The sequence below is a fragment of the Phaseolus vulgaris genome, chromosome 2 (assembly GCF_000499845.2).
Source record: "Phaseolus vulgaris cultivar G19833 chromosome 2, P. vulgaris v2.0, whole genome shotgun sequence".
Classification (NCBI taxonomy): Eukaryota; Viridiplantae; Streptophyta; class Magnoliopsida; order Fabales; family Fabaceae; genus Phaseolus; species Phaseolus vulgaris.
In genome coordinates, this window is record NC_023758.2 from 37,008,428 (window position 1) to 37,021,690 (window position 13,263).

A 13,263-nucleotide genomic window follows, 5' to 3' on the forward strand; every position below is an offset into this window, starting at 1 on the left:
TTTGTTCACATATATAATTCCAAACTTAATTATCTACATTCAAAACAACATTGATGTAATACAAATTCCAATAAAAATGACATACCATATTCTTACGTAGACCACATAGAAGTTCATGGTCACCAACTCTAACATCCATCCAATGCATGATACGGGGATATTTATTTCCACTCCTAGGTATTTGACGCTTATAAGAGAACAAATGCTCCATCGCCCATGTACGAAGAATCAATAAAAAAAAATTCATTTATTAAAAAGTCAAACACATGCACAATTATTACAAACATTTACCAATAAGAAAAATGTTTCATATTACCTACAACAGATAAACACAACCATCCAGATGGATAGAAGACATACTTTTCGAGGTCATCCATTTTGAAGCCGAACACAAACTATCAACCAAAACGTCATACACTAAACCCCTCCAATTATACAAACCAAGTTTGTCTAAATCATCAACAATGTTAAACAACCCATCATGAACTAAACCCATTCTAGTAGGCAAAATAAACTCCGACAATCCTAACAGGATGTACAACTTACAAAAGTCCTTAGAGGAAATATTGTTCCCACGTTTCAAAATTACAGAATAAATCATTTCCACACTTACATCACCTTCTTAAAAAAAACTCCTAATGTTAGATGTAATTCTACTTTTCCTTAAATCAATTTTTGAACCAGCTACTTTAAGACCTACAGCTAAACACACATCTAACAACCTAAACAACATAAATTGACATTGAATTGCAAAACCTTGCTTCCTCTCCACCCAAGCACTACATAATTTACTTAAAAGTCCACGACTCAATTTTATCTCCTCACGGACAAACATAAGTCATCCAAATGGTGTGGATTGTATAATAAAATTTTGTTCCAAACTTAATTGCTTGTTCAGAACACCCAAACACTTTGACATGCAATTATGCCTAAACACCTGTATATCAAATCAAATATAAATACACTTTAATATAAAAAATTATGAAAACATAAATATAACATCATGTCTACTTTAAAACAAAAAGCATAATTTCAATGAAACCTTAGCTTGAGCCTCGGGATGAGGATCAATGTACCTCTGAGAGGAAAATTTCCAAGGCTATTCTCAATTTCTTCTTGCATAGAAGCTAGGTTGAGGCAAGCAGGAGGTTGTATAAAAAAATGGACTAGATTTGGAATTTATGATGGAGAAGTAGTCTGTTTGATTGGGAAAAGCATTTAGAGCAAGAGTTGGCTAAGATGTTGGATACAAAGAGCATAAATGAAGAAAAAGAGGATAAGTGGATTTGGAAAGTAAGTGTTGATACATAATTTATAGTCCAATCAGCTTACGGAGTTTTAAAAGGAGAAAGCCAGGAGGAAGAAGTTTCTATGTACGAGGAGTTTTGGAGGATTAAGGCTCAACCATCAATGCATTTAACAACATGGAGGGTGTTAGAGGATAAAATAGCGTCTAAACGAAATCTAGTAAAGGGGGATAAAAGTGGAAAGTAGTGTTTGTAATATGTGTGGGGAGGCCAAGAAAACCACGTCACATCTCTTCTGTACATGTAGAGTTGCCTGGCTTGTATGGTCTAAGTGTTAAGAGTAGGTCAGACTGATATCATTAATACATCAGGAGCCAAAAATGCATTTCACACAATTTAAGCTAATTGAGGAAAGTGTAGTTGTTAATCGAATTTGGTTGTGTGTGTGGATAACAATTATAGGAGAACTGTAGAAACATAGAAATGAGAAGATCTTCATAAATGGGCACATAAACCACTTGGAGATTTTCTCGATGGTGCAGTTTAAGGTTTGGTCTTGGGTGACATCGAAGGTACGCTTAACATGTTTTTCGTACTCTGATTGGTTCCTTGAACCTTTGGTTTGTATGAGGTCCATCAAAAAATATAAAGGTTAGTAGTGAGATAGGGAATAACAGTTTTGCTAATGGGTAGAGGAGGATGTTATCGGTTTGTGTTGGAGATCCCACATTGACTAGAGATTAAAGCCTTTCATTGTATATAAGTGGGTGCAAACCTCAACCTCATGAGCCGGTTTTATGGGGTTGAGTTAGGCTTAAAGTCCACTTCGTAATATGGTATCAGAGCCATTTCGAGTTTATCCTAGCGAGTGTTTGTGTTGGGCCTATCGTGCCACAGGCTATCGGGCCGCTATTGGACCACCCATAATATATAGTCCCACGCATGAGTTGGTAGTCTCGGCGTGAAGGGGGTGTGTTGGAGATCCCACATCGACTAGAGATTAGAGCCTTTCATTGTATATAAGTGGGTGCAAACCTCAACCTCGTGAACCGGTTATTCAAGGATGAATTATCTGATGAACTAACATGGTAAGGTGAACAAAGATCTTGTGAGGGATCAACAACTTTACCCATAGATAAATGTAGCAACCAGAGCTCTAATAAGAGCTCTGATACCATAATACAAATTTTAACAATAATGAGCAGAATCACGAAGGTTCAAAGTCAGAAGTGGAGTCTCAACAAATTGGTTTTACTCCTGAACAGTATCAAACATTGTTAGCTCTTTTACAACAGGTGAAATCCAATGACAATGTTTCTAGTCAAGTCTCTGTTATTTCTTCCAACATGACAACACAAACTTGTAATAAGTTTATTTCTTCTTCTAGTTCTTGGATTATTGATAGTGGTGCTACTGATCACATTTGTTCATCCTTAACTTACTTCACTTCGTATCATCAAATTGATCCTATTTATGTCAAATTACCAAATGGAAATTAAGTCATTGCCAATTATTCTGGAAGTGTTTTTCTCAATCAAAATCATGTCATAAACAATGTTTTGTATATTCCTTGCTTCACTTTTAATCTTCTTTCAGTAACAAAATTGATTGATAGACTATCTTGTATTCTTACCTTTGATTCTAATGGTTGTCACATTCAAGACAAAAACTCCTTGAAAATAATTGGTTATGCTAAGATGCAAGATAGACTTTATATACTCAGGATCCCATCTTACCAGAAATTTCAAAATTAAACCCTTTGAATCTACACACATCATCAATACTGTTAATGTAAGTGCTAGAGATCTAGAAACCCTTTGGCATTTTCGATTAGGTCATATTTCAAATAAATGTATTGATGTTATCAAGAATAAATTTCCTTTTGTTAAATATAAAAAATCTTTTGTTTGTGATGTTTGTCATTTTGCAAAGCAAAAAATACTTTCTTTTCCTATTAGTACATCTAAATCGAAAAAATGTTTTGATTTGATTCATGTAGATATTTGGGGACCACACCTAATACCATCAATTCATGGTCATAAATATTTCTTGACTATAGTTGATGACTATTCGAGGTACACATGAATTTTTCTTTTGAAACAAAAATCTGAAGTTGTTAAGGTTTTGGAACATTTTGTTATTTTTGTTCAAACATAGTTTGAGACAACAATAAAAATAATAAGAAGTGATAATGGAACTGAGTTTGTCATGACTAATTTTTTTGTCAGTAAAGGAATAATACATCAAACATCATGTGTCAATACTCCACAACAAAATAGTATAGTTGAAAGGAAACACAATCATTTATTAGATGTAGCAAGAGCTCTTATGATACAATCTCATTTACCCAAAATTTATTGGTCATATTATGTGATACATACTGCGCATATTATAAACATGCTTCCCACACCTGTTTTAAACTATTTTTCTCCTCATGAAATGCTTTTCAAAACTGATGCAGATTTTAATGGATTAAAGGTGTTTGGTTCTTTATGTTATGCTAGCACTTTGTCAACAAATAGAAGAAAATTTGATCCAAGAGCATCAAAATGTGTTTTTATTGGTTTTCCAAGGGGGACAAAAGGATATATTTTGTTGAATATTCAATCAAGAGAAATTTTTGTGTCTAGGGATGTTGTCTTTTATGAACATGTTTTTCCATACCAAAGGGTTCAAGATACTAGTAATGAAACTAATAGTCCTGACATTGATGATCAAATTTTGTTTGTTGAAGATCAATCTGTCTTAAATTAGCCATCACAAGCCATTCTTGCACCTTGTGATAATGTTGAAAATAGCAGTGATAATAATTGTGAGTCACAAATTGAGGTTTCAGAAGTAGATTGTTCCCATATAGACCAAAACCTCAATGAAAATCATGATATAGAACAAAGTTCTGAATCAGATCCATCTGTCCGAATGAGCACAAGAATAAAAAGACCACCTGAGTATTTAAAGGATTATCATTGTAATCTTAATGTTTCTAGTACATCTTCAAGAGTTAAATATCCTTTTAATTCTGTTTTATCTTATAACAATTTATCACCTTCTTACAAATCTTTTGTTATGTCTCTTTCTTCACATGTTGAGCCAAACACTTATTCTGAAGCTGTGAAACATGACTATTGGAGAAAAGCTATACAATATGAGATATCTGCTTTAGAGTCAAATCAAACTTGGGAGACTGCTCTTCTGCCTAAGAACAAAGTTGCCATAGGTTGCAAATGGGTATTCAAAATAAAATATAAGGATGATGGGACAATTGAAAGGTATAAAGCAAGGTTAGTGGCAAAGAGATATACACAAACAAAAGGCATTGACTACCTTAATACTTTCTCTCCAGTAGCAAAGATGACCACCATAAGGTTGCTTCTTTCTTTAGCTTCTATTTATAATTGGGAATTGAAAAAATTAGACATAAACAATGCCTTTTTACATGGAGATTTGAAAGAAGATGTATACATGGTTGCTCCTCCTGGATTGACTTCTATTCCACCGGGAAAAGTTTGTAAACTAAAAAAGGCTTTATATGGCCTTAAGCAAGCCAGTAGAGAATGGTTTGCCAAACTGTCATCAATTTTGCTTTCTATGGGATATACTCAATCTATGAATGATCATTCCTTGTTCATTAATTCTTCTGAAGGATCTTTTACAACATTATTGGTATATGTGGATGATATAATATTGGCAGGAAATGATAAAGAAGAGATTGCTCGAATCAAACAAGCCATGAATCAAACATTCAAGATTAAAGATCTTGGGAATTTAAGATATTTTCTTGGTTTAGAAGTAGCAAGAAGTAAGACAGGAATAATGGTAAATTAAAGGAAATATGCATTGGAATTATTAACAGATGCAGGTCTTTTAGCCTACAAACCTGCACCCACTCATATTGATAATCATGAGAAATTCTCTTCTCCTGGAAGTGTTCCTTTCACAGATATTCAAGCCTACACAAGATTGATTGGAAGACTTATGTATCTCACTAATACCCGACCTGACATAACGTTTTCTGTGCAACAACTTTCTCAGTTTCTTGCTAAGCCTACAATTGCTCACTATAATGCAGCGATTAGAATTCTCAAATATATCAAAGGGGCTCCAAGTCTTGGTCTATTTTTCTCTTCCACTACCTCTGTTCATCTCAAAGCCTTTTGTGATAGTGATTGGGGCACCTGCAGTGATTGAAGACAATCAATGACTGGTTTTAGTGTGTATCTTGAGAATTCTCTCATATCTTGGAAATCAAAGAAGTAAGGAACAATATCAAAGAGTTCTTGTGAAGCTGAATACAGGGCAATGACCACTGTTACATGTGAAATTCAATGGCTAACTTATCTTCTTCAAGATTTCAAAGTTCCTTATGAGCAACCATCTCTTTTATACTGTGACAATGACTCAGCAAGATACATTGCAGCAAATCCAGTGTTTCACGAGCGTACAAAACATATAGAAATAGATTGTCACGTGATCCGGGAAAAATTAAAGAAGGGTCTCATCCATTTGCTTCCCATTTCCACCACAGAGCAACTGTACCAAAGCTTTAAGTCCTCAATCTTTTAAGAATATTTGTTCCAAGCTGGGTCTCATCAATATTTGCTCCCTAACTTGTGGTGGGGTATTCAAGGATACGGATACTAGAGTTATAGAAGGATCCTAATATTAATTGGGTGTCTTTTTCTAATTATCCATTGTTTCTCTTTATAGAATAGAATAATTTGGTGTCTTTTCTAATTATCAGTTGTTTCTCTTTATAGAGATGAATAACCTTTATTTTGTCTTTGTGTGTTATGATTCTAGTATTTAATTATTGATTCTTTCCCTCTTTAGTTAAACCTAGAATGAGTGTACTACTTGTATATATTCAGACCATTTGTTTTGATTTGAATAACAAGAAAGAAGAGATATTCATTCTCATATCCTTTGTCTTCAGTTTAGTCTTTTGTTCATCTCTGTTCCCTTTTGTTCATCTTTGTTCTATTTTGTAATATGGTATCAGAGCCATTTCGAGCCTATCCTAGCGAGTGTTTGTGTTGGGCCTATCGTGCCACCCGTTATCGGGTCGCTATCGGACCACCCATAATATATAGTCCCACGCACGAGTTGGTAGTCTCAGCGTGAGGGGGTGTGTTGTTGATCCCACATCGACTAGAGATTAGAGCCTTTCATTGTATATAAGTGGGTGCAAACCTCAACCTCATGAGCCGGTTTTATGGGGTTGAGTTAGGCTTAAAGTCCACTTCGTAATAGTTTGTTTTGTATACAACTCTTGTATAAGGGTTTATGTATCTATGAAATACCTATATTATTTATTCTTTTTTTGTTGATAAAAAAAATAATGATCGTGTTGAAAAGTTTTAGCCTAAAGTCAAACAGATTCATTATTCTTGTAGAAAAAATATCCCAAGTAAAAATTTTCTTTTGAGAGGGTAAAGCTTGATAAACCTTATAATTTATTTTCTTAATCTTTACAACTTGATATTATAAACGGTATATTAACAACTTTTTTTAAAAGGTGAGATTTTCTCATCTATAGTAATTTAAGATTCATAATATTAGAAAAGTTAATTTCAAACAAGTCAAAGAAAATGAGTTTATTTTTCTATTCACTTCTGGTGTTGTACACCATAATAAATAAATAAATATATATATATATATAATTATAATGACAAGTAGAATTTAACATAATAGTCATTGACTATATATATGAATATTATTTGAAAAGATGTAAGGGATCCATCGGGAATTTTACTAAACCATTCTAAAAGGTTGCGGGTTTGCTTGAATGAGAACTAGACATGCATCCATTGGTCTTTAGGATAATGTCTGAATGCACACGACTCGCTGTAATTCTTTGTTAAATTTTTGCAAATCTTCTTGTGCTCTCACTTCTTTATCCATCAAATGGTTGCTTCCTTATGAAAATGCTCTTGCTCCACCCAAGCCTTTCTCGTAGACATTTTTGTTCCATTTTGGCTTCCTCCACATGCCTTCTTGCTTCCTCGTTCTCGCATTGCAGCTCCTATACAATATCCATGATTTGTTGCAGCGTGACTCACTTTTTTTGGTTGCACGATTTGATTTTGATTTCCCATGATGTTGTTGTTTCTGATCGAGAAATATTTTGCTAAAGCTTACTATTTTTTTACCAGTAAAGAATGAATTTAATATAACTGAGCACTTAATGGATGCCCCAACCCTTATACAAAACCTGTAGAGGACCATCAGGTTTGCTCAACAAAGAAAAATATGATTCCCCTCGCTTTTAAGAAAAGCAAAAGAAAACAAACTCACTTAACCTAAACCAAAACACTACAGTTGTGACCACTGCAAGACCACCCAATTCCCTACTTCTCTGCCCTCTTCTTGTCACCTCTTACCTTAAATGAGACACCCAATCCTTCCCATACCACACGACTTCAGACAAGTCTTAGAATCAACACACCATTGAGCATAGGTGAAAACTGCTAACTTTTCCTTACTTGTCACCTAAGACCAGACTTTTAATTAAGCTAATGTGAAAACCTCAATGTGGTCGATTTTACCTTTCTTGAAAATAACTCTATTTCTCTGCTTTCAAATTTCCCCAACCACTGCAATCCACATGCAACCCCATACTTTATTGACCTTTTGGTTCATCCAAGATAAGCTAAACCCTAAAAGGTGTTCTTTGGCATCTTGGTGGTAAACAGACTCGTCCCCAATCCACAAGCAACACAAAATCCAAACCAGCTAAGCTATTTTACAGCTAAAGAAGGCATGGTTAACTGTCTCCTCCTCACCACCGCACATAACACACCTATTGCTCTCCAACACCACACCTCTCCTCCCCAAGTTGTCCCTAGTTGCCATCTTATTCAGTAGCACCCACCATGCTACAACCTGTGTTGAAGATAACACTTTAAAACTCCAAAACATACCGAACCGGCGCCAAGTTTCCCTGCTCATAACATTCCTCAGGGACTTATTCGCAGAGATAAGCATAAAGACCATCGAAGCATCTTCCTTCATACCCATTGATCCTTAAAATCCTTGATCAAGGACTTTCCCTCACTTTGATGAATTAACCGATTAAGATCCTCCTTTTCCCACTCAAACAAATCTCTCCTCCACACCAACTCCCATCTCCATACTTTTCCTGCCCAAGACCTTGCTTGGTGTAAGGTTGTTTGGCTAGACACGGAAGCTGAATAGAGACTAGGGAACCTCGCTTTTAGAACACCGCCTTCAAAACCAAGAATCCTCCCAAAACCTGATACTCTTCCCCTCCCCAAACGTGCAAGAGATCTTATCTTCAAAGCTATTCCCCCACTCCTCAGCCGACCATACCCTTTTTAAGTCCCTCCACCAGAGAGAATCCCTATAACATTTGCTTGTTAACTTAAGGCCTCTCCATCTTCCATACTTAGATTCAATAATCTCACCCCATAATCTACTTTCCTCTACTTTCAACATCTAAAACCACTTGACTAGGAGCATCTCATTGAATAGCCTTAGTTTTTACCACCAAAATGCAACTTTTACCTGGCCCATAACATAACAGTGGACGCCAATTTATTTTGGTTCAAAGTTCTTTGAATCATCTTGTTTTCTCTTTTTCTATACTTCTTAGGGATCTCTCAAAAAAATCCCCCTCTTTTACTAGATGTTGTCACATTTTTATAGAAAAATCTTTTCTCCCCAAATCCCATGGGCTTTATACTGCAAATTTTGGTAATACATCCCACAAATGTTGTAAATGATGATCTCTTTAGGACCGACACATGATGGATGCCCATTGGTGTTCTCATACCATGTCCAATCAAACATGTATGAACTTCCATATCTAAGATGGTACACATACATTAACAACCTTTTTAAAAGGTACAAAAGTTAATAAAGGTATTTTTAAGAATATTTAGAAACTCAAAGATAATGAGTTTAAAAGATAAATATAATTCCAAATCTATTCATCTTATGTAAATATGAGTTTTTTTTAGTGAGTTGAATATGTAAAATTATTAATAATATTTGATTATTTTTATGTGTAGTTTATATTTTGGTTTAGTTGACGTTAATTTTGAGAAATTTTTTTTGAAAAGTTTTATCCTAACTTAAATATATTAAATATGTGAAAAAAACGTGTTCAAAGGTTGGTTTTTCCAATACCAAATAATTATTTACTTTATAAAGAAAGCATCTCGATATGAGGTAGGCTAACGTTATATTATATTTTGACTTCTTGTGAAGTAAATGAAAATATTAATTCTTTTTGTCTTTGGCGATCATGAATTTATTGATTTCTTCTTGTATAATTAAAGCTCATTTTATGTCGTCACGCAATTGTCTTTGAAACTCAATCTCATTTCTCCATTTGAAGTAAAATCCAAAAATCTTAACTCATTTAACTCAATCCCAAATTATCATTGAAATTGAATCTCATTTCTCAAGAAGAACATTCTCTAATCCACAATCCCTAACTCATTTCGCTCAATCCCAAATTCCTAGCCTATTTCCCTTTGTCCCAAATCTATAAGCGATGTTCATTAACCCGAAATCTCTTGTGCGAATTTCAATCTATCAAGCAATGTTGAGTCAATTGATCCTTCGCTACATGTAAATATGTGAGTTTTTTTTAATTTTTTAAAATGTGTATAACTATTTTAAATTTTATTTTTATGTAAAGTTTATATTTTGTTTAGTTGATGCTAGTTTTGAGAATTTTTTTTAATGGTTGAATGTTTGTTTTACAAAGAAAACATATTTAAAGGTTGGTTTAGGCAATGCTAAATTATTATTTTATTATTTATTTTTATAGAAAAAAAAACCTTAACTTGGTCATGTTATCTTATATTTTTACTTTTTATGAAGTAAATAAAAACCTTATCCACAATTGTCTTCTGAAAACTCAATCTCATTTTCCATTTGATGCCAAATTCGAAAACTCTAACTCATTTAACTCAATTCTAAATTATTAGTAAAATTGAATCTCATTCCTACCCAAAGCAAACTCTCTAATTCATAATCCCTAACCTATTGCCCAAATTCAATCTTTAAGTAAACTTTATTAGGGGTTTTGTCACCGCTAACAAACTTTTGAAGTTACTCTCGAAGGTAAAGAAGAAACATTTGAAAATATCTATGTCTGAAACATTCATTTTGAGTGGTTAATAAATATTAAATATTATAATGATCCTGCTTAAAAGTTTTATCCTAGAGTTAAAATTCATGATTCTTGGAGAAAAATTATCCCAAGCGGAAAAAAAATTGAGGGTAAAGCTTGATAAACCTTATCATTTATTTTCTTAAACTTTAAGACTTGATATTAAAAACTTTTTTAAAAGGTGAGGTTCTCTCATCTATAGTACTAATGATGTCACTTAATAGCATTTTCAGAAGATTAGAAAATTTAATTTCAGACAAGTAAAAAAGACAGTGAGTTTAAATGATAAATATCATTTTTTTTTCTATTCAGGTGCTGTACACCATAATTCATATATATAGAATTTAACAGAATAGTCACTGACTATATATATGAATATTATTTCCTATATGCTCAGTGCTTAGTAGCACTAAGCTTATTATGTACACTGTTCATGCTGGACATTCCTTTGCTTCCACACCTTTCTCCTTTTCTCTGCCATATATTCCTTTTTCTTTCTCTTCGTCCATAATTTGTACTGGGTACCCTTCACACGTTCCCAACGGACTCACCACAACAACGTTTTTCATTGCCTCCTCCTCTGTAACAATCTTTGATTTCCCGTTTCTGTACATGGCATACAGCAGCATCTGAACTAGTCCCAATGTGAAACCCAGCACGTTTGGAATCTGCTCGCACATACAACAAAAAAAGCAATGAAATTTTGTTTTCATGTTAAACTATCACTGAATGTTTGTGTGTGCATATACTTACAGCAATGCATATGTCCTTGAGGAAGAAACCATAGGAAAACCACGTTATGGCACTCAGCGTGAGGAAAAGTGACAAGTTAAAGGGCATAAACTCCACATTCTTGGTTCGAATAACTTGTGTCTGCAATCACAATTTAAGGGGTAGCGGGATTGAAGGTAGTTCAAGCATGAGATAGCATAGAAAATGGTAAGAAGTTTACTCACCACAATGCTTAGAGGTGCTGCAAAAACACCTACTGAAATAGCTACACAAACCCATCCAACAACTTGGATTCGGAGGGCACCATGCATAGTGAAAAAGGTGACTAAGAAGATCAAGGCAAAGGAACCCACGTTCATCACCACAAACAATTTAACGGTTAACTTCTGCAATAAAAAACCAGTAACGCTAATCAGTGTTAGTGAATTTGCTGCAAGACTAGTGTCACCAACTTGATGCTACAAACTTTATTTTTTATCGATTAAAATTTACTAAATGGTGAAAGAAGCTCATTAAATAATTAAAGAGTGAAATCTTTACAATGTTATGATTTGTAATAAATTTTAAGCACAGATAATATGTTATTAACCTTTTTCACTCTAATAACTTGATTAGACGATTGACAAAAATGAAGTTGTAGCATTTGGATAAGTGATAGGTGAATATACCCTTGCATCAGTGGTGGCATAGACTGTGAAGAGGACAATGTAAACCGTCTCAATGACAGTTCCCACTGAGTTAATGGTAATGAGGAGAGTAGCATCAGCTGGCTTCAGAACAGCATAGTATAGCCAAAGCATGGAGCTGAACAGTGCCACCAGGTATGGCAGTGATTGAAAACCTTCAGTGGATTTCTTTTTGTATATTCGGTAAAATGTTGGCCTACAAATTAGGAAAAGCAAAATATATTTAGTATTCACATTAATTATAACTGATTGCATGTTTTTATTGAAAGGAAATTGTAAGAAACGTTACACTTTGTGTTCAGATACTTACAGCGGTGCCAAATACACCATGAAGGAGATGATGTTACCTACAAATCAAAAGGTGGATGTGTTAAATTCTTGGCTTTTTGCAGAAATAAAACGAGGTTGATTAAAATTGATTACAGTGATTTAAGTAACAGTTAAAGCATAGGGCATGAAAAAAAGAAGGCAAGATATAATTTGTAAATTACTCGAGAAGGGTCGTTATTAATTATATCAGCTTATTATAACTCAGCTGTATAACTAACTGGGTGCTAAATTATCATGAGTAGGTGGAAATGGAACGCAAAAAGAGTTGTTCTTGAATTAATGGAAAAGGTTGGAGGAAAAAGATAAGGAAACTCAGAAGAAGACGAAGCGTATAGCAATAAAGATGATGAAGGAAAGCATTAAATTTGGTGGAGCAACTTTCGTGTAATACTGAAACACTAGATCTAGAAATAGTGGGGAGGAAAAACAAAAGGAGAAAAATTAGAGAAGTGAAAGAGACCGATGATGACACTGTGAGTTTACCTAGTAGGCCAAAAGCTAAGGCCAAATGATTGTGAGTGTTCAGAATAGCCATGCCCCTCTCTTTGCCTGCTTTAGGTTTTGAAGCAAAAAATTGACCAGAAGGTTTAGGAGTTGATAGGTTAAGAAACCTGAACTGGGTTTCTTGCTACTCAACCCCTAAATCACATGTAAGCACAGAAGATTGTGAAGAGTGAGCAACCCATGCATGGCCTATATATACCCAAAGGATGCAGAAAAGGGGCATGAAAATGATGAAAAAAGACAAAAATGAAATTATTATATATTTAAACTGAACAAGTGAAATGAGCATGTACTTCGCATGCATGTTTCATGGGGGGATCTGATTGATATTTCTAGAAGGTAGCGTAGCACCAAGCCATTTACCTTACCTAATTTAGGAATGTTCACATGCAACTTGAATCATGATTTTGGTATATCCTACGAAATTATAACTTTCACCGAGTGGAGTTCAGCTAAAAGACACGGCACGAAAACTAAAGTTTCACATAAACTACTGTACCACACACTTCCATTCTGCATATTTGTCTGTATTAATTGGTTTTCTGCCATGTGTTTGATACTGGTGTAATTCATTTTTGCACAAGAAACACGCTTGCAGAAGTAGAAAAAAAACGTGAGGGGT

At 34.3% G+C, this 13,263-nt stretch overlaps 1 protein-coding gene across 1 annotated transcript; it reads right to left on the reverse strand.

Moving 5' to 3' along the window:
* Positions 1–10,666: 10,666 nt before the first annotated feature.
* LOC137809739 (bidirectional sugar transporter N3-like) lies at positions 10,667–12,806 on the reverse strand. The gene is made up of 6 exons (XM_068610827.1): positions 12,621–12,806; positions 12,118–12,154; positions 11,790–12,003; positions 11,346–11,507; positions 11,143–11,262; positions 10,667–11,057 (listed from the first exon to the last, which is right to left on the reverse strand). Exons 1-6 carry the CDS (start codon positions 12,670–12,672, stop codon positions 10,821–10,823), a joined length of 822 nt encoding a protein of 273 aa, XP_068466928.1. The 5' UTR covers positions 12,673–12,806; the 3' UTR covers positions 10,667–10,820.
* Positions 12,807–13,263: the final 457 nt, after the last annotated feature.